At 35.7% G+C, this 22168-nt stretch overlaps 1 protein-coding gene across 8 annotated transcripts in view; it reads left to right on the top strand.

The window, feature by feature from the left end:
* LEPR (leptin receptor) overlaps positions 1-22168 on the top strand; it is a 133744-nt gene that overhangs the window by 51232 nt on the left and 60344 nt on the right. For 4 of the 8 annotated variants that reach the window (XM_057717287.1, XM_057717284.1, XM_057717250.1 and 1 more), the window contains one exon: positions 18820-18895. In XM_057717287.1, the coding sequence (XP_057573270.1) occupies positions 18856-18895 (40 nt within the window). In that variant the 5' untranslated portion in view covers positions 18820-18855. Of the gene's footprint in view, positions 1-18819; positions 18896-22168 lie in introns of those variants that run through there. The other 4 variants (XM_057717283.1, XM_057717260.1, XM_057717275.1 and 1 more) reach the window with 2 other exon arrangements.

Raw genomic sequence — 22168 nt, 5'->3', positions numbered from 1 at the left:
GTTTCACTCTACACTCTTTGATGATTTCACGCAATCTCTGTATTTGTACACTGATGCCTCCAAAATGATAACTCTAGCTTTGAGTTATCTCCCTGAACTTCAGACCTCAATGTCCACCTGCCTGCTCAAGGTTTCCATTTGGATGTCTAGTAGACATCTCCAGTTCAACATGCTCCAAATGGAATCTTCATCTTGCCCAAGCCCACTCTATCTGCAGCCTTCCCTATCTTCATCCTTCACATTCCTCAGGCCCAAAACCTTGGAGTCATCTTTGATATCTCCCATCCCCTCATACCTTAGGTGTAATGTGTCAAAAAGGAAGTCCTCTTTGCTTTATCTTCAAAATAATTCCTGAGTATAATTACTTTCATCACCTCCATGGCCACCATCCTAGTCTGAGCTGCCACCATCTCCCACATGAGTTATTGCAAGGCCCTCCTAACTGTTCTTCCTGCTTTCATCCTTTGCCCTCCATAATCCATTCTCAACATTGCAAGCAGAGCTCTTTGCTTACAACATATGTCCGATTATGTTACTTCCCCCCCCCCCCCAAATCTCCAGTGCCTTTTCAGTTCATACAGAGTAAAGTCTTAAAGGACCCAAATCCTTAGAATTACCTGCAAAGTGCTACCTGTTTTTTTCCTCTCCCATGTACCTCTCTGATCTCATTTCTTGCTGTTTTTCTCATTCACTGGGTTCTAGCCACATGGTTTCCTTGCTGTTCTTTGAGTATATCAGAGACCATCTTTGCTCGGACTGGAATGCTCTTCTCCCAGATATCCACAGGACTTACTCTGTTACTTTCACTTCTTTTAAATCTTTGTTCAGTCATTTCTTTTTCAGTGAGGCCTACTCTGATTATCATATTTAAAATTGCGCATCTTACCATGCGGAACACTTTCCCCTTTCCTTTGCTTTGCTTTTCCCCAAGTACTTACCACCTTTAAAAATACGGTATGACTTACTATGAATCATTTTTTCCTGTCTCACTTCTATTAGAATTCAAACTCCATGAGAGTGCCGTCCCCCCCCCCCGCCCCCGTTTTGCTCACTGTTGAATCCCTAGTACCTGAAATAGAGCCAAGCATATAAGGGGAGCTCGTAATTTTTTTTGTTGATTAAATGCTGTTGCTGATGGTGGCTATTGTTTGTTCATTTTCATTACTGGATATATTTCATTATATGAATGTAACACCTTTATTTTTTACTCATTCTGATGAAGGATATCTGGGTTATTTCTGTCCTTCTCTCCTTCCCTCCCTCCATTCCTTCCTTCCTTCCTTCCTCCTTCCTTCTTTTCATTGTCTCCCTCCCTCCCTTCCTCCCTTCCTTCCTTCGCTCCTTCCTTCCTACTTCCCTTCCTTTCTTCCTTCCTACCTTCCTTCCTTCCCCCCTTCCTCCCTCCCTGCCTCCCTTCCTTCCTTTCACTACTATAAATAAGGCACCTATGATTTTTCTTCTATAAATGTCTTGGTGCTTAGATGCAGGAGTTTCTTTAGAGTGTAAAACTACTAGTCAAATTACTAGATCACAGGGCTTGCAGATGTCAGCTTTATTAGATAATGCCACACTTTTCCAGTTCTACCAATTTATATTCCTACTTTCATTCTTCTGCATCTTTGCCAAAATTTAGTATTATCAGAACCTTTAATTTTTGCCCACCTGGTAGGTATGTATTATCTCATTACTGTTTGTTTCTTTAATTACTAGTGAGATCTAACCTAGTATCTGTAAAAATAGACTAGGTTATGCTGCAGTAATAAATTATCCTCAGATCTCATTGACTTAATGCAATAAAGGTTTATTTTTCATTCAAGCCAAGTTTCCTCTGGATTAAGGCAACTCTCCAGGGCAACTATTCTCAGAAACTTGGAGGTGTAAATTCAGGGAAGCTCGGTTTCTGTAGCTGTACAGTCTGGAACACAGGACTTTTCCAGTTCGTATAGTATAGGAAAGGAAAGTCCGGATAATCATAAATGAGCTTTAAATGCTGCCATCTGGAAGTGACATGAATGATTTACAGTCACATTTTAGTCACAAAAAGAAGATATGGTATGCCTAACTTCAAAGAGGTGGGGAAGGTTAATGCCCTGTGTTAAAAGAAAAAATAAATCTGAGAATACTGGCGAGCAGCAATGTATTATTTCTTTCTGTGTAACATGTTACCCCCAGATTTAGTGACTTGAAACAACAAATACTGATTATTTTCAAATACCAAGAGTTGATATATGTGTGGGTCTGTTTCTGGGCTCTGTATTTGTTCCTCTGGTCTCTTTCTGTAATTACTACAGGTTTAAATTGTCTTGCTGTCTGGTAAGTGGGGGAGAACATCCTCCCACTTGGTGCAATTTTTTCAGGAGTGCTGTAGCATTCCTTGGCCCTTTATCTTTCCATATACATTTTTTTGAATCGACTTGTCAAGTTCTAAAAAATTTGTTAGGAATTTAATGGAGATTGTATTGAGATTGTTTTCAGTCTATAAACAACTGAGGAAATTGATACATTGTAAATATTCAGTTCTAGAATCCATGATTATCTCTCAATACATTTATGTCTTCTCTAATATGATAAATATAAACAGTCTAATTCTCCACTTAGGAGTCCTTGAACATCTTCTTGTTTGATTTATTGACAGGAATTGTATCGTTTTGAAGTTATTTTAAATGCTGTCTTTTCAAAAAATTCATTGTCTTTTTGTTACCGCCATATGGAAATAAACCTGACCTTTAAAAGTATTCTAAAAATAATAGCTTTATTGGGCTATAATTCACATATCATAAAATTCATCCTTTTATGGTGTATAAATCACTGGTTTTCAGTACGTTCACAGAGTTATGTAACCATCACCACTATCTAATTTTAGAGCATTTTTATCATTCCCAAAAGAAACTCTGCACCCTTTAGCAATCACTCCCCATGCCCCCTCCTCCAGTCCTTGGAAACCACTGATTTACTTTCTGTGTCTGTGGATTTACCTATTCTGGACATTTCACATGCATAAAATCATGGGGCCTTTAGCGAACAGATTCTTTCACTTAGCATACAGTTTTTAAGGTTTATCCATGCTGTATCATGGATCAGTACTTCTTTTTTTTATGGCCAAATAATATTCCATTAAATGGATATATCACATTTTGTTCATTCATTCATCAGTTGATGGACATTTGGGTAGTTTCCACTTTTTGGCTATTATGAATAGTGCTGCTACTAATATTTGCATACAAGTTATTGTGTGAATGTATGTTTTCATCTCTTTTGGGTATATACCCAGCAGTAGAATTGCTCAGTCAGATGTAACATTATGTTTAGCATTTGAAAATCTGCTAAGCTGTTTTCCAAAGCAGTTTTCATCATTTTACATTCCCACCAACAATGTACAAGGGTTCCAATTTCTCCACCTCCTGGTCAACGTTTGTTACTATTCAGAACTTTGGTTAAGCTATCATAGTAAATGTGAAGTGACACTCATTATGTTCTCTTTTTTTTTCTCAAAATTTATTTATTTATTTATCGGCTGTGTTGGGTCTTTGTTGCTGCACACGGGTTTGTCTAGTTGCAGCAAGCGGGGGCTACTCTTTGTTGCAGTGCAGGGGCTCCTCATTGCCATAGCTTCTCTTGTTGTGGAGCACGGGGTCTAGAAGCACAGGCTTCAGTGGTTGTGGCGCACAGGCTCAGTAGTTGTACCTCATGGGCTCTAGAGCGCAGGCTCAGTAGTTGTGGTGCACAGGCTTAGTTGCTTCGAGGCCTGTGGGATCTTCCCAGACCAGGGCTTGAACCCGTGTCCCCTGCATTGGCAGGAGGATTCTTAACCGCTGCATCACCAGGGAAGCCTACAATCCCTTTTAAGATATAGGATTTCAAATATTTTCTCCCATTCTGTGGGTTTTCTCACTTTTTTGATGGTATCCTTTGAAGCCCCAAAGTTTTTAATTTTAATTGTCTAGTTTATCTATTTTTATACTTAATTTTGGTGTTGTATCTAAGAAACCATTACCTAATTCAAGGTTGCAGAGTTTCACTTCTTTGTTTTACTTACAAGAGTATTACAGTAGTAGCTTTTATGTTTAGATTTTTGATTACTTTGGATATATGAAGTGAAGGAAAGGACCAATTTCATTTTTTTGCATGTGGATCTGTACTTATCCCAGCACCATTTGTTGAAAAGACCATTCTTTCCCTATATCTAGGTGTCTTGTCAAAAATCATTTTGTCAAAAATCATTTTGCCAAAAATGTGAGGGTTTATTTCTGGAATCTCAACTCTATTCCATTGATCTATATTTCTGTCCTTATACCAGGTACCACACTGTCTTAATTACTATAGCTTTGAAACAAGTTTTGAAATCAGAAGTGAATTCTCCAACTTTGTTCTTCTTTTTCAATATTGTTTTAGCTATTCCCTTGCATATATCAATACATAGGAATTTTAGAATCAGCTTGTCAATATCTATAAAAAATGTAGCTATAAATTTGAAGGGATGCACTGAATCAATTTGGGAAGTATTACCATCTTAATAAAATTGCCTTTGTCTATGAACGTGGGATGTTATTTCATTTATTTAAGCATTCTTTAATTTCTTTTAGAGATGTTTTGTAATACTCAGTGTACAAATAAGTGCACTTCTTTTATTGAAAATATTGCTAAGTATTTTATTCTTTCTGATGCTGTAGGAAATGGAATTATCTTTTAATTTTATTTCAGATTGTTCATTGCTAATGCACAGAAATAGAAATGATTTTTGTATATTGATCTTGTATTCTGCAACCTTGTTGAACTTATTTGTTAGGTGCAATACATTTTTTGTGAATTCCTTGGTATTATCTACATATAAGATCATGTCATCTGAGAATAGAGATAGTTTTACTTCTCTCTTTCTAATCTGGATGCCTGCTATTTCTTTTTCTTGCTCAATTGCCCTGGCTAAAACCTCTAGTTGAATAGAAAGTGCAGATGAATAACTTTGTCTTGTTCCTGGTCTTAGCAGGGAAGCAGCCAGTCATTCACCATTAAAGTATGATGTTAGCTCTGGGTTATTCATATGCTTTATCATCTCCAGCTTTATCAAGTTGGAGAAGTTCTCTTCTATTCCTAGTTGAATGTTTTTGTCATGAAACGGCATTGGAAGTTGTCAAATGCTTTTTCTATTGACTTGTCACGTCTTTTAGTCTATTATTATGACTGATTGATACGTTGATTGATTTTCGTATTTTAAATCAAACTTGCATTCCTGAGGTAAATCGTATTTGGTCATAGTGTATAATCCTTTTTATACATTGCTGGATTTGGTTTGCTAGTATTTTTGCATATATATTCATAAGGGATATTGGTCTGTAGTTTTCTTTTATTGTGATGTCTTTGTCTGGTTTTGGTATCAGTAATACTGGCCTCATATAACAGGTTGGGAAGTGTTTAAAATATTTGATTTTATGTAGTTATATTTCTCACCAGCAATCTTGCTAAATTTTGTAATTAAGTTAAACAACTTACATGTAGATACTTTGGGATTTTCCTCTTTTCTTGTTATTCATGAATAATGACAGTTTTGTTTCTTGCTTTATAATCCTTAAGCTTGCCTTCTGCCTTGCCTAGGTTTTTGAAGTGCTCATAGAGGAAATCATTTCACATTAAGAATGATGTTTCTTTGTGACTGAATTTTCCTCTCAATACTGCTTTATCTGCATGAAATAACTTAAGTTTTGAGATGCTTTTTTCACTGTCATCAGTTTAAAATATGTTTTGATTTTCATTATATCTTTTTTTGCCCAGTGGCTTACTGGAAAATTTTTTCCTAATGTCCTAATTTATGGCATTTGTGTAGTTATATTTTTTGCTACTTTTTCCTGCCTCAAAGCACTGTGGACAGAGAATGTGGTCTGTATGATTTTAGTCCTTTGGATTTGTTTGTAACTTGTCTTATGTCTTTGTATGTGATCAGTTTTTGTAAATGCACCATTGGTGATTAAAAATAATGTGCAATCTACAGTTGGGGGAGCAAAGTTCAGTGTTTGTCAAATTTGTTAATGTTTTTGTGCCAATGTCATTTGATAGTATTATATCAATTTCATATATCCTCATGTATTTGTGTCTGCTTTTTATTCATTCTTTAGGAGAGTATATTAAAACTTTCTACCATATAGGTGGATATCTGTCTTTTTCCTTGTGGTACTCTGAATTTTCACTATATATATTTCGAAGCTACATTATAATAAGCATATATTTTTTTGAGGTTATACCATATATACACATTTAAAATTACTATATATTCCTGCTGAACAGAAGCTTTCATTAATTTGGAGTGATTCTCTTGAGTTATATTTCTGTCTCTATAGGGTTTTATTTTTTTTTTAATTTTAATAATGTTTTTTTAAGCTCTTTATTGGCATATAATTGCTTTACACTCTTGTACCAGTTTTTGAGGTACACCAAAGTCAATCAGCTGTATTTATACACATATCCCCATATTCCCTCTATAGGGTTTTATTATGGGGATATTATTTTCAAATACGTATTTATATGTTTAATGACCTTTTTCAATAGTTCTTACTTATGATTATCTTCATGCTTCTTGTTGGCTTTAAAATGAAAACCAGAAATATCCACTCTTGTAACCCTTGAATCCACATTGCTGATGTGCTGAGCTTAAAGATGTGATTAATGCCATTGTAATATTTTTAAGTGAAATCTGGTAAATGTTTATAAGAAATATCAGACACAGAAATGCTGGATGTGTAGTAAAAAAAAAAAATCCCTGTCAAACTTAAGTGCCATCAACTTGGAAGTTTAAAATCTTTTCCAGAATGCAAACACTCCGTATGTCTAAGGTAGGCTATGTGAAATTTTTGCGGATATTGATTCTCACTGAATGAAAATCAGCCCGTCGCTTATTCTTGCACAGAACTGAAAGGCTAGATTCTTCCCACTTATACAGTTTTATGGTACCAATAAACTGTCCTCCAAAGTGAATACAGCCCACTTTCAGTTTTGCCTGGCATTGGCATCTTTAGGTGTCCAGCTGGCTGAGTTAAAGCTGTGGCTCTGCTTAGTATAGTGTGGAGACTCACTCAAGAGAGAGCAGAGCTGTGGGAACCATGGTCTGTGGGCCATGGATGGTCTTGAAGGAGAGAGTCACGCATTTGAGAACTATTTTAACAGAATTTTCTGGTACCCTATGGACCTCTTTAAATCAAACTAGAGTACTATGGACTAGTAAATAAAAATGACCCAACTGGAGACACTCTAAAGGGGCATTGTGGCATTGATATTAAAGTCTTTGCCAGTTAGAGAGAAAATCCAGAAACACTACAGACTTACAAATCTGTATATATATGTATATAATAGTGAATGAGAAAGATAAAGAGAGAAGGAGGAAGAGAGGGAATGGGGGGAAGAGAGAGACAGACAGACACACTGACTGACTGACTGACTCTATTCTTGGCCTAATAATTTCTATAAAGTTTATGGAAACGTGTAAGTATTTTATCTATTTGTGCTAGATCATAGCTAAAGATGTGAGCCAAGTAAGGATTCTCAGGAGCGTCTATAATGGTATTTTAATAGGCTTTAGAAATGTGAACTCATGTTTAAGAACAGCTGTTACCAAATATCTGTTTAGTGAGGGCATAGGAGAACTTAGTTTTTCTCAGAATTATATTTTCTCATTTTACTTTAACTAGCAGCTGTTATTTGGGTGTCTAAACCTATGAGATAATCAAACAATTATATTTCTGGATGCACCAACAAAATTTCTGAACCAAACTGGTCAGAGTGTAGGAGATAAAAGAGAAAATAAATTACACACACACACATATGTGTGTGTATATGTGTTTATGCTTAAATGGAGAGAGAAAACACACTGGCATGTGTATAACAAGCACTTGATAATTGTAATTGCTGTTATATTATTAAGCTGTTATCTGTTAGGATCATGACCTACCCAGGAGGTAGCTGAGTATTTCTCTAGTGACCTCGGTGTCTTGCAGTAACACTGCTAGTTACAGGTCTGATTTGGGGGAAGAAAAAGTATTTCACACAGAACAAACAGGATGTAAAAATGTCCTTTCTATAAAAAGCAGTCACCCAGGGAAGTGACTTCTTGGTCTTTTGACTAATGCTATTCTAAACTTGCAAATCAATTCTGACACAGGAGTTCCTATTGGCTTTTATAGATACCCTTTGGCTGACCTTTGTTTTAATTGATCAAAGGTTCTATAGGAAAACCTTTTTTTTTTTTTTTTATAATACTTATATGCTTCATATTCCTCCCCATTCTTCAAGGGGCAGTTAAATCTTCACTCCTCTCAAGAATCTGTTATGATTTATCCAGATTAAGAGTAATCTCAGATTTCTCTTAAATACCACTCTTTCTAGTTAGTTGTAATTCTTTAAATCTAAGACATCATAGATTTTAAGATACACCATCGTTTTTGTACTGCTAAGAAAGAAAAAGCTCTGCCTATTTATCTTACAGTGCTTTCTCATCATTTAGAATTTTTGTCTTATACCTACTCAAAGAGCTCTTTTAGAATTATTTGGACAAAGATTTTTGTTTAAATCATATCAGTCTCATAAGGAAAGTAAAAGGCAAAGAAGTCCGTTAAGGGATTCTTTTTCATATTCAGAATCGGCTTTTTCAGAATCACTTTTCAACTCAGTGCTGTTGATGTCAGTATTTTCCCAAATGGTATCATACTGTGGGTTATCAAGACTATTTGCAATATAGTACTTCATAAAAGAATACTTCACTATGGTGTCTGAGATTTTCTCTTAAGTTGGTCCATTTTGCAAATTTTATGCTGGCTCTGTATTGATCTTAGCAAAAGATGTCTACTGAGACAACACTCAGGGCTCATATTCCTTCCTTCTTCAAATGGATTTTAAATATTGACTGAAGTATTGATGACTTAAAATTGTCCAGTCTGTCATTAGGAAAGTGCCCCAGTTTGTATGTATGCAATCAATGACAACTAGATCACAGCTGCTACCAGGCCATCAGTGGTTGCAAGATGACATTGATTTTTAACAAAGATCCTGGTGTCAGAGGTGTTAAAGTATTGTGAATCTTAAAATAGAAGAAACACAATACTACTCTCTCCCTTTGTATTTCTTGGAGTTCAACTAACATTTCAGCTCTGTGAACCTTTAATTAGCTCCTAGGGCTTTGTTAGTAGCTATTTTCTTTGAAATCCAATACTACTTAATTTAATTAAAAGGACAAAATAATAATTTTGCATGAAAATAATTCATGCCCATGGTTACAAAAACCTACTGTAATAAAACACAGTAGCCTCCCCCCACCGCTTCCCTCCTGTACTTCTAGGACCAAGCTGGGAGGAACCTTGGAAGGTGGAGGAGCCGCCCAGAAGAAATACCTGGTGGCGCCTCCCCTATTCTTCTTGCCCTACTCCCCTCACTTTGTTATTCCTGACTTTGAGAACAGCTAACTTTAATCATTTCTGGTTTTATTTCCTCCACTGGCTACCTCTGTAGGGCTAAATAATATGTTTATACTGACCTTTTTTATTCTTTTCATTTATCAACTTTAAACAGATGCCATGGTAGGAAAGAATTTAGCTTCCTTATTTCACCTTTTTTCTCTGTCCCTCCTCCACATATAATTACATTAATTTTCTGACCTCTTTTATTGGCTACATTTATAATTCCACGACCACTTCTTGTTCAGTACACTACAGATAGTTTTTCTTGACTCTCTACTTCACGAGATTGGGATATTTCACCCTTTGCCTTCTCAGCATCTGTCCTTTTATAATTATACCACCCCAATTTTGACAACTGTACAGTAAAAATATTGGCAGTATGGTTAATATTTGTCATTAAATCTTTCATTTTTGTCTATTGGTTAGGCCAAAAAAGTTGAAAGTCAATAAATAGCAGCATTAATGTTATTATGACTTGGTAAATTTTACTCATTGCAGAACCAAGAAGAGTTCTAGGATTGCTTCATTCACTGCGACTCCTCAGCCACCCAAAGGAGAATGTTCCTAGAATCAAGGTTAAAGGGATTCTTTCTTCTTTCAAATGGATTCTTTAATTCCAGCATTTGCCCAAAATTATGCCATATTTTATTTCAGTTCATATTTAGACCAGGACTTCTTATAAGGCTTTTTCCCATTAGCTTTATTTTTTCTTATTGGGAGAAGATATGTGAGCCTTCTTCATTATATATTTAATTTTAAGTTTTTTACTCATTCCCTTTATTTTTTGGAATCCATTTCATTCTTCTTTTTGAAGCCTATTGAATGCATATTCTTATTTGGACTAGTGGCTTCAATTTTGAACTAGTACTTCCTTTTTTCCCTTGTGTTATTCTGGGTTTTTTGTTTGTTTTATTTTCAAATTTTTGCAGCTTCAGAATCATATTATGCATTGAGTTGCCTTCTATCCTCACCTTTCTCCTGGCCATTTCCTTTCAGGGGTCACCTGTACCTCATCTGCTCTCTGGACAGGTCATTCTCAAGTCTGCAGAGCCATCCACTGTGTTGTAGGCAAGCTTTCCTAGATCCTGAGTCCCTGAATCCCCCTTTCTTGGTTTAGTCCTCATTTTGCCAGAATATGTCATAAAGTTACCTCTGAGAAAGAGGTACGTGGGACATAAATTTTCTAAATCATTGATTATTGAAAATATATTTGTTTTGCTCTGATACTTGCTTGATTGGCTAATAGAATTTTAAACTGTAAATAATTTTCCATCAGTCATTACTGGACTGCTTTCTAGAATTCAGCGTTTTGAGATGAAACATTTGTTTTAATTCTGTTCCTCATTCCTTTAGTGATATTTTTCTTCTCTGGGAACTCTTCCTATCTTCTCCTCTTCTTTGCTCTTCTGCAATTTCTTAATGATATGCTTAGGAATGGATTTTTTTCCATTCCTCTTTCTTGGAACTTGGTAGAATTTTTCTTTTTTTTTTTTCTTTCTTTCTTTTTTTGTTTTTTGTTTTTTTTTTCAGTTTGAAGACTTGTGTCTCTTATCAGCCCTGGGAAATTTTCTTATATTATTTCGCTGACCGTGTTCTCTTTATTCTTTTTTTCTGGAAATGCTAGTTTTTGGATATGAATCACTTGACTTTATTCCCCACCCCCTACCTTAGGGAGGGGAAAATTTTTTGCAACTATGCCTTTTTTTTTTTCTAAAGCTCTTTCTTCCTCTGATATTCCTTTGACAGAATAATGTTTGAGTTTATGGATGCAAAGTCCTTTGACAGGTCTCCGAGGTCCCTCGTTAACATTTGTTAAAGCTACTTTTTCTTCTCTGATTTATCTCAGTGTCCCCTGTGGTAGATTTTCTTTTTTCTATCTTTCTTTTTACAAAATTTTTCCATTATGCTGAAGACTTTCTTCATGTCTTAGCTCGTGTCTCCATTCAGCGTGGCTTTAAATGAAGAAGTAAGAAGAATGTGATTCTGTGTATATGGACATTGTTTGCCATCTGATAGGCTTTATTTTGTTTTATTTTATTTTATATTTTATTTTATTTTTTAAGTTCTTTATTGGAATATAATTGCTTTACACTGTTGTGCCAGTTTTTGCTATACAACAAAGTGAATCAGCTGTATTTATACATACATCCCCATATTCCCTCCCTCCCGTGACTCCCTTCCACCCTCCTTGTCCTGGCCCTCTAAGTCATCACCCATCATCAAGTTTATCTCCCTATGTTATGCAGCAGCTTCCCACTAGCTATTTTACTTTTCGTAGTGTATATATGTCAATGCTACTCTCTCACTTTGTCCCAGCTTCCCCTTTGCCCCCACCCCGTGTCCTCAAGTCTGTTCTCTACATCTACATCTTTATTCTTGCCCTGTCACTAGGTTCATCTGTACCATTTTTTTAGATTCCATATATGTGAGTTAGCATACGGTATTTGTTTTTCTCTCTCTGGCTTACTTCGCTCTATATGACAGACTCTAGGTCTATCCACCTCATCACAAATAACTCAATTTCATTTCTTTTTATGGCTGAGTAATATTCCATTGTATATATATGCCACATCTTCTTTATCCATTCCTCTGTTGATGAGCATTTAGGTTGCTTCCACGTCCTGGCTATTGTAAATAGTGTTGCAATGAACATTATTGGTACATGTTTCTTTGTGGATGATGGTTTTCTCTAGGTATATGCCCAGTAGTGGGATGGCTGGATCATATGGTAGTTCCATTTTTAGTTTTTTAAGGAACCTCCATACTGTTTTCCATAGTGGCTGTACCAACTTACATTCCCACCAACAGTGCAGGAGGGTTCCCTTTTCTCCACACCGTCTCCAACAGTTATTGTTTCCAGATTTTTTGGTGATGGCCATTCTGACCAGTGTGAGGTAGTACCTCATTGTGGCTTTGACTTGTATTTCTCTGATGATTAGTGATGTTGAGCATCTTTTCATGTATTTGTTAGCCATCTGCATGTCTTCTTTGGAGAAATGTCTGTTTAGGTCTTCTGCCCATTTTTTGGATTGGGTTACTTTTTTTGTATTAAGCTGCATGAGCTGCTTTTATATTTTGGAGATTAATCCTTTGTCTGTTGCTTTGTTGGCAAATGTTTTCTCCCATTCTGAGGGTTGTCTTCTTGTCTTGTTTATGGTTTCTTTTCCTGTGCAAAAGCTTTTAAGTCTCATTAGGTCCCATTTGTTTATTTTTGATTTTATTTCCATGATTCTAGGAGGTAGGTCAAAAAGGCTCTTGCTTTGATTTATGTCATAGAATGTTCTGTCTGTGTTTTCCTCTAGGAGTTTTATAGTGTCTGGCCTTACATGTAGGTCTTTAGTCCATTTTGAGTTTATTTTTGTGTATGGTGTTAGGAAGTGTTCTAATTTCATTCTTTTACATGTAGCTGTCCAATTTTCCCAGCACCACTTATTGAAGAGGCTGCCTTTTTCCCATTATATATTCTTGCCTCCTTTGTCAAAGATGAGGTGCCCATATGTGCACAGGTTTATCTCTGGGCTCTCTATTCTGTTCCATTAATCTATATTTCTGTTTTTGACAGGCTTCATTTTAGGCACTTGAGTGAGGAGATGCCATTTATGCTGAAGGACTCTCTCCTTAAGTATCAGGATGTATAACGTCTTTGCCATGTTGGTGCCAAGCCTATACTAGAAGCCCAAGTTCTCCTCAGATAACTTGTATTTCTCCCCCTTTATCATACAGGAGTATAAAGGATAATTATTTATTCTCTTTGGCCATTTGACACCTTTGAATACTTTGCTTGTCTTTGGGGAATTCCCCACATTATAGATCCATATTTTCCCAGGTTTCCTGACAGTCTGCACATAGATTGTGAACTAGGTTTTACCACTTAGAGGCATCCATGCCAGATATTAGATGAGAAGTTTGGGACATGAAGGGGCAGATGAGCTCAGAGGAACTCAGAGGTAGTAGGCACTGTGATTTCAGTCGTAACATACAGTGTCCTGATGTGGTGTAAGGGCTGTCTTTTCTAGAGCAATTCTACATTAGATTTTAGGTGTGGTTCTTGGCTGTGTGCTTTACTGGTTGGGTTCTCTGGTCCTTGCTGAGTTTCTGTGAGGTACCCAATAATCTTTAATAAATTTCTTTTCTACTGTTGACTGAAAAAAATGCAAAATGTGAGAATTGTAAGTTAAGTTTTATTTGGGGCAAGATGAGGACTATAGCCCAGAGCCAGCCACTCAGATACCTCTGAGAAACTGTTCTGAAGAGGTGGTGGTGGTGGTGGGGTCAGTATGCATGTGGTTTTGGTTAAGGGGATACATGCCATCAAGCACACATTTGGGCAGAGGGTTGCTGCTAGTCACAAGGAGCAGATGTCTCTGTTAATGATTTTAGTGCTTTTCTAGATATGAGAAGATGTAAGAAATTGGGCTCATAAAATCTTCTCCTGAAAATATTTAAGTATCTGAAGGCCTGTTCTGCCAGGTTTTCCCAGAGCACAGAGGGCCTCATTCCTGATCTCCACCCTGAATTCCTTTCAGGGTGTGTTGAAGGTCAGCGACTGCAGTGGCTAGTGACTTTATTCCAGATGGCAAGTGACAATTTTCAGGAGGCAGTACTTAAACTAGCCAGAGTTGGTTTTGGTTGTTTGTAAGCCACCCTGCTGACGGTTACGGGGAGCTAGATTTGGCTGTGTATAAGGGGATAAAGAAGTCAGACATTACATATACAGAGCAAACCATCCAAAGTCCGGGGTTTCCCCAAGTAAGTTTGTTTCCTCATTGATGACAGTGCCTAACCCAAATGTCCTAGCTTGTTGCTTTCTTCACTCTACTTCGTTTGTCTCTGCTTCATCTTCCAGAAATTTGTTTAAATCTCTTTTTTGCTGCTGGTCCTGTCATTCTCTCTGTTCTAAGTGGATTGCTTTTACTATAATTCTGAAGGCATCTCAGGAGGAAAAGAAGATCAGTTTGTTTAGTTTGCCATCTTGAATCTGAAGTCCCAAGGCACTTTGTTCATACTGATATTATAGTACTTTGACATGTAAAATAATAAAATAATGTCAATATAAAATAAAAATTAAAAAAATAATGTTATTTCTTAAGGTAAATGATTTCTTCTTGAGTTCCGTATTTGTAGCACCCCATGTAATACCTTACATTTTACCAAGTATTCAGCTAATAATTAAATGAGTTGATTTATGTACAGATTTTAAGTTACTTTTATATCGATAGGATGCCTATTCTGACTCAACTGTGTTGACTTTGGTACCTAGGTCAATAAATCATAGCTTATTACTCTAATTTCAAGGAATTAATTTGCAATTAGACAATTAGAGTCATATCAGGAATTAAAGTATTTGAAATTATGTTTTCAAAGGAACAAATGCTTATACCAGGATGAAGGAGGAAGTTTATTTTTTAATTAAAAAACTAATTTAAGTCTGTAACAGCTAGTTGATGGGAATAACATGACCAATTTCCATCCGAAGTGAAGAAATAAAAGTAAACATACTTAAAATGATGAGGTTACTAAAAATAGACTAGGCCATATTTGATAAATTTTGCTGAGTGTTTTTCACTTATATTTAAATAAAGTGTTTAAATGTTCTTATTTAGGTAAAAGATATATGGCTGCTTCTCTAGCAGAAAGTAAAAGCAAAAATTAGTGGCAGATGGAGCTCATTGAATTTGTTCATCAAAGCAACAGAATTGTCAGAATTGCTTTTCTTAATTCGTAAACTTTTCTACAAATCTAAAGAATTTGAGATCATTGGAGAGAGTTGTAATTAATTTCCTTTCTGCCCACTCATTCAAACACTAATTGGGACTATTCTGTTTATATATAAGTAGAATTTGATACATAAAATTAACACAAAAATTCTCTACAATAGATACCAAAGTCTGATAATATGATGATTATGTAGAATAAAGGTTTTTATTTTTCCTCTTGTTAAAGTTTAGTAATAACTGAAGAGTTAATGATATGTTTAGTATGTTTGCTATGTCTGGTATATTATGCAAATTGAATTAGTGTCTATGCATCCAGATATAAAAGATGCATCATTTAGATTAGACTGTGGTGAATCTTTGTATACTTTATTAAAGATTTCTTCAGATATTTCAGATAAGACATACTACTCCTCTTAATTCTCGACAATGAATGATGATTACGTTCCAGGAGAAATGTTAGGCAGTATTGTCTCAAGCTCCTTATAGCTTGGTGTCTATCAATGACATCAATAACTCAATTCATGGAGCTACAATTATAGAGGAATGTGTGCTTCGTTTATCTACATTAGAAATTCTTAATCTGGGAGCTTTGGATAAATTTCAGAGAGTTTATTAACCCCCTGAAATTATAGCCCTAATTTTAGGTGTATGTGCCTCCACCTGCCGGTTGGTACGTTGCTCTCACCGAATTCTCAACAAGGTCAATGATCCAAAAATAGTTAAGAATCACCATTCTGAAATTCTCTCTGATAGTACGACAAATTCTCAAAGAGCTGCATCTGGATGATACTAGAACGCGTCTTTTAAAGATTGCTTTTATTCAATTTTGTCTTGGTGTGATGCCACCAAGCGTAGTTCAAGAGTCACATCTTGACACTCAGTCATTCATACCTTCACTCATTCATTCGGTCACTACATATGGAGCATCTTCTGTGTGAGAGGCAGGTTTCTAAGTGGGAGGGATATCACGAAAAGGAAACAGTCAAAACATCCCTTGGTCCAGTGGAGTTTACTTTATAGCAGGAAGAGTTAGAAAAATAAACAAGAAAAATAAATCATATTCATGTTAAATAGTGTTAAGTAATAAGGAGAAAAAAATTAAGCAGAACAGCAGATATGACATGACAGGGTGGGGAAGGTGTTGGAATTTTAGGTGGGCTGGTCAGGGAAGGCTCCTCTGAGAAGGTGACTCGGGCAAAGGGGAGGGCAGCGGTTGATTTGGTCAGAGGGGCACTAGAGATCCAGGACCTTCACTGGACTGAGACTTTTACTTTGAGTGAAAAGGTGAGCACTGCAATGTTTTGGAAAAGAGACGTGGGCTGACCCATATGTTAACAAGACCATTCTGGCTGCTGCATTGAGAATAGACTGAATTGAGGAGCAATGGCTGCAGCCAGGAGACCAGTTAGGAGGCTCTTCTGATTGTCCAGGGAAGGGATGATGGTGGCTTTTAGAGTAGGGTGTTGGCAGTGGAGGGGATAAGAAATGATCGAATTTTGGAATTCCCGTGAAACTCTGCTGCTATTAGAATACTTAGGACGATGTTACTTGTAATCTTGTGAAGTTAGGTGAAATTTCTTCCTGTTCATAGTGTTAGGTTATTATTATCTTAGATTATTATCCTAGATTATTCATACTTTCCCCCTAAGCTGTTAGTTTCATTTTATTTTAAATATTACGAATTTAAAAAAAGCTTATAACAAATTAAAAGCTCATCTGTAGGAAGTGAATTTGACTTAATGGCGTTTTGTATATTACACTTATTTTGGTCATGTTACCATTAATCTTTCCCTTTGCTTGATTTTTTTCCTCACAGATTTAAGATTTGTCATTTTTTCCCTATTATTTGTGTTTTTGTAAACCTCTTTGTATATTTCTTTCTGGTACAATGTATGGTGGATATATTGTTTTTTCTTTGTGTCTAAGTATCACCTTTCACAGTCTCTTCAATGTTACATCTATGCCCTCTTCACACTTGAAACCTGATTGCAAGAATTCAAACTGTAAGAGTAGTTTGTTTTGCCTGGAACATTAAAAGAATGGTTGTCTTATGTAAGGAAGAACAATATGATTTATTGGTCACTTAACTCAGCGGATAGTTGGGTTAAAAGTGAGTCAAATCAATTGTTGGACTGAATTACCTAGTCACTAGTCAGTTCAGTCAAAACACTGTCTAGTGATGTGTTGTATTTGTGACACATCCTGATTATGAAATTGCCCTTGGGTTTATTTTATGAGACAATGCTGTATCAGAAACAGGAAGCATAAAAAAAACCGGGAGGAATTTGTACACATGTAATACCATTAGGTAATGAAGATTCCACACTGAACTAATTTCTAGAAATCCTAAAGAAACATTGTGATGTCAAGAGTGTAAAGAATCAAAATCCTGATGAAAAACTCATAGTCTGACAAACAGATTTTTCAGACTACAAAATGATCATACCCATCTTCTTCCTAAGAGTTATGTAACTTGTGAACTAAACGAACACGCTTTTCTATTTGCTCACCACGTGCCAAGCCACCAGTTCTCAGATATGACTTAGGAGACATGTTTCTCACTTAATATTTACTTTATAATATTCTTTGTGGTCAAGCTTGGTTTCTGTTTTAAACTAAAGTCTCTCAGAATCATAGGCAGCTCTGAAAGGGATTGTAGAGATTGTCCTTCAGTCTGATTTATAGTTGAGGAAACTGATGTCTAGAATGGTGACATCCCAAGTCCTACAGCTGATTAGTCAAAGAGACTCGATGGGCACCCAAGACTCCTGACACCAAATTCAGGGCTTTTTACCGCAGATTAATTTTCATGTAGTGAACTGAACCCCCAATATTAGATACTGAAAAGACTGAAATATAAAAAGCCTTTAGCGTTTCCTTACAAATCTAAGCCCAATATATTAAAATTTATACTACCATTCAAATTATTATTATTTGATTATTTGTACTACCATTGACATAGTAGTACAAATAATCTTATTCATGATATATTTCAATTGAAAACAAATTCATGGGAAAGCTTGTCTCTGAAGTCATCCCTACCGTCTGCATGTACGAAGCCATCAAAGTTTGCTTCAATTACTGATAACTCACCAATGTGAATATTACCTCATTTGCAGATGAACAGGGGGTTTCCAGAAGCATATTGGAAAGTTTCCTCCTCTTTATTTGAAATAAATATGCAGTTCATTACCTATGCTATAATTGTTTAGCTTTGTAGTATCACAGTAAAGATAAAGGCTTTAGGAAATAAGAGAAATTTAAGAACTGAGCACACAAAAAAATGGAGAGTGGAATACTAATAATGTTAGTGTGATACTAAAAAAGTACCTGTTTAATTAACACCGTGAGCACTTTTGTTGAGTTAAAAATTGAGTCTCATCTGTGATACCTGTCCTGGTTTGTCATGTCGTAAAGGAACATTGCCATTTTCTGATTAAGCCATGTGTGAATGTATCGCTTATATTTGACTATATAAAATAGCATGTGCATAGGAATGAATCTATAACTTACAGTTTTACGTTAAGGTTAAACACTGATACTCATCCAGAGTATTATAGAGGATTAAAATTTACAGAATTCTTAATTATAATCCTTTTCCTTTTATATTTTCCCACAGATGGCTTGTGTATATGTCATTTTTTTATGAGCATGTGTATTTGTTTTAGATTTACTGTTTTTCAGGTGTACTTCTCTGAAGTAAGATGATTTGTCCAAAATTCTGTGTGGCTTTGTTACATTGGGGTAAGTTATTTGCTTTTAAAATGTCCATAGATGAGGTAGTGATCTTGCCCTTAGAGATGCTGTTTCCTTTAATGGCTAACCAAATTTCCCATTTCCAGTTAGGAATTCTCTTGCTCATGATGAAAAATGCAAACTGAACAAAAGTGTAAGTGTGAAAATGAAAACTCTTCCCAATCTCCTGGAAACAACATGATGTGTATCCTTCTAGAAATATAACACAAACACACACATTCATATCTCTAGTTGCAAAAATAAAATTGGTCTGTACGTTCTGCATTTTCTTTTCTGTTTAACAGCTTTTCAATTTATCGTCACAACTTTTCATGTCAGTGTTTACTGGTGTACTTATTTGTTTAATGGTTGCAAGACAGTGAACTATATGAATGTACCTTAAATTATTAATTTATTTAAACAATTCATATTGATAGACATTTCTCTTTCCATAACAAATAATGCTACACTGAAATTTGTATACATATATCTTTGTGTATTTGGGAGAGTATTTCTATAGATTATTTCATAAAGAGGAATTTCTGTGTTGAGTAGTAAGCACATGTTTGAATTTGATAGGTACTGTGAAATCTGCCCCACAACGTTCTGTGCCTTTTGCAGTCCCAACATGAGTGTATGAGTCGTATTCCACTGCATTCCTGCCAAAGACGCATATTATCATTCTTTTACCTTTCCGCCCTGTCAAAGCAAAATACGACATCTCATTTTAATTTTATTCATTTGGTTATTTGTGAGGTTTAGCACTGTTTAGTGATCGTTTCTCTTATTTTATGTGATTTTCTAATTCACGTACTTTGGCCCTTTTGTCACTGCATTTTATTGGTCTTAGTTGATTTTTAGAAATTTCTAAAATGTAGATATTTAGTTCTGTATTAGTCAAGGTTCCCCAGAGAAGCAGAGCCAATAGGACTTTATATATATATATATATATATATATATATATATATATATATCCAGTATGAGGTTTATTATAAGGAATTGGTTTACATGATTATGGAGGCTGAGAAGTCTCAAGATTTGCAGTTGGAAGCTGGAGACCCAGGAGAGCTGATAGTGTAAGTTCTTGTCCCAACACTGGCAGGTTTGAGACCCAAGAAGAGTAAAGTTTCAGTTCGAGTCCAAAGCAAGGAAAAGAATGATGTCCCAGTTCAAACCAGTCAAACAGCAGGAGTTTCCTCTTACCCAGCCTTCTTGTTCTTTTTAGGTTTTCATTTAGTTGGATGAGACTCACCCACACCAGGGAGGGCAGCTGCTTTGCTCAGTCTCCTGGTTCAAATGTTCATCTCATCCAGGAACAGCCTCACAGACACACACAGAATAATGTCTGACCAAGTGTCTGAGCGTCCCGTGGGCCTAGAGAAGTTGACACTTAATATTAACCATCATAAGCGAAACTTTTCTCCCTGCCCATCATTTGTTTTTTAACTTTGTTTTCTTTTGCAGTACAGAAAATTATAAATGCACATTAACACCTTTATACATACTTGGGAGCAAGATATGATGACATTTAAATATTTTAATTTTATTTAGCAAATGTAGCATTATTAAATTACAAGTATATATATCAGATGATAGTCCAAAGTTTAATTCTCAGGACTTCCCTGGTGGTCCAATGGTTAAGACTCCACACTTCCATTGCAGTGGGCACGGGTTCGATCCCTGATCAAGGAACTAAGATCCCGCATACTGCAGCAAAAATAAAAAAATAAAAAATAAAAAAATAAAAAAGTTAATTCTCTGTATGCAGGAGCAGTTTACTTGGTGATAATATTTAAAATAAATGGCTACCATACAGAGTAGCAGATTTATTCTAAAATGGAAAGGAAATGTCATTTTAAATGATATTTCCCATTGTGACTGGTAAACAATAAAAAGATAATGTTAAAGGGGATATTATCAAGGAATGTTGTATACCTTGGGAATTCCCACCTTGACTACTACCAGAAGAATGCGTTCAAAAATTAAATGTATTCTAGTCTTCCTCCTACCTATTGCAGGAATATCCTTGAGAGAAAGCTTACAGGCATTCTTTTAAAATCTTGTGTTTTAAATTTCCGTGAAGCATAGCAGGCTTCTGTTTGAAAGTAGTCACAATGCCAATGACTTTTGAGTATATAGTTGACCCTTGAAGAGCATGGATTTTCACAGATCCACTTATACTCGGATATTTTTCAAGAGTAAGTACTGCAGTACTGCACGATCCAAGGTTAGTTGAATCAGCAGATGCAGAGGAACTGTGTATAAAGAGGAACCGTGCATACAGAGGAACCGTGCATAGGGAGGGCCACCTATAAGTTATATGCAGATCTTCCACTGCTCAGAGGGTTGGTGACCTTAACCCCCCCATTCTACTACTTCCAGTTGTTTCTTACAGCATTCTAGAGATATTTTGGTTTTTTTAAACTCAAATATCTAATTTAGGCTGTTTTCCAAGTTTTTGAAATTAAAGTCAAGTTATCTCTAACAAAACCCATTTTCTCTAGCAACCATTACCTGCGTGTCAACTACTTATAAGCATCTCTTTGGCTATTCTAATCTTTTTTTTTAATTTTTATTTTATATTGGGGTATTAACAATGTTGCTTTAGTTTTAGATGTACAGCAAAGTGATTCAGTTATACATATACATGTATCTATTCTTTTTCAAATTCTTTTCCCATTTAGATTATTACAGAGTATTGAGCAGAGTTCCCTGTGCTATACAGTAGGTCCTCATTGGTTATATGTTTTAAATATAGCAGTGTGTAAATGTCAATTCCAAACTCCCAATCTTTAAAGGTGCCCTTAGGAGCTTTCTTATGACTCTTCCTTGTTATATATACCATTCTTTGTCATTTTAGCCATCTATATATTTACAGAAAATATCCAGGATAATTCCACTGTTACAGATTTCAGAAAACTAGACCACAAGGGACTATCAAAGAGTGATAACATTCTCTCTTACATTCTCGATCTAATTTTTATTAGGCTCCATGCTAATGTTTCACATGGGCTTTCCAAAAGATTTGTGGTTTGGTCAAGTTTTGTGAATCAGAAGCAGTTTGGCACCTTGATATATAACAATACTATAGGATGATAACAGATATCATAACATGATATGCGCCTTCAGATGAGAATTCTGGTCTCCTTGCTATTTAGGTTTCATTTGGAGGGAAGGAAATATCATTTGCAAAGAAAGCATGTAAACAAAATAGAATCATCTTTTAATTAAACTGATTCAGTAGTTACTATGTCTAAGACATTCATTATTACATTTTAAGTT

Source organism: Hippopotamus amphibius, chromosome 1 (assembly GCF_030028045.1).
Source record: "Hippopotamus amphibius kiboko isolate mHipAmp2 chromosome 1, mHipAmp2.hap2, whole genome shotgun sequence".
NCBI classification, from domain to species: domain Eukaryota; kingdom Metazoa; phylum Chordata; class Mammalia; order Artiodactyla; family Hippopotamidae; genus Hippopotamus; species Hippopotamus amphibius.
The sequence above is the reverse complement of the archived record's forward strand: the minus strand, read 5'-3'. Positions and strand labels throughout refer to the sequence as shown.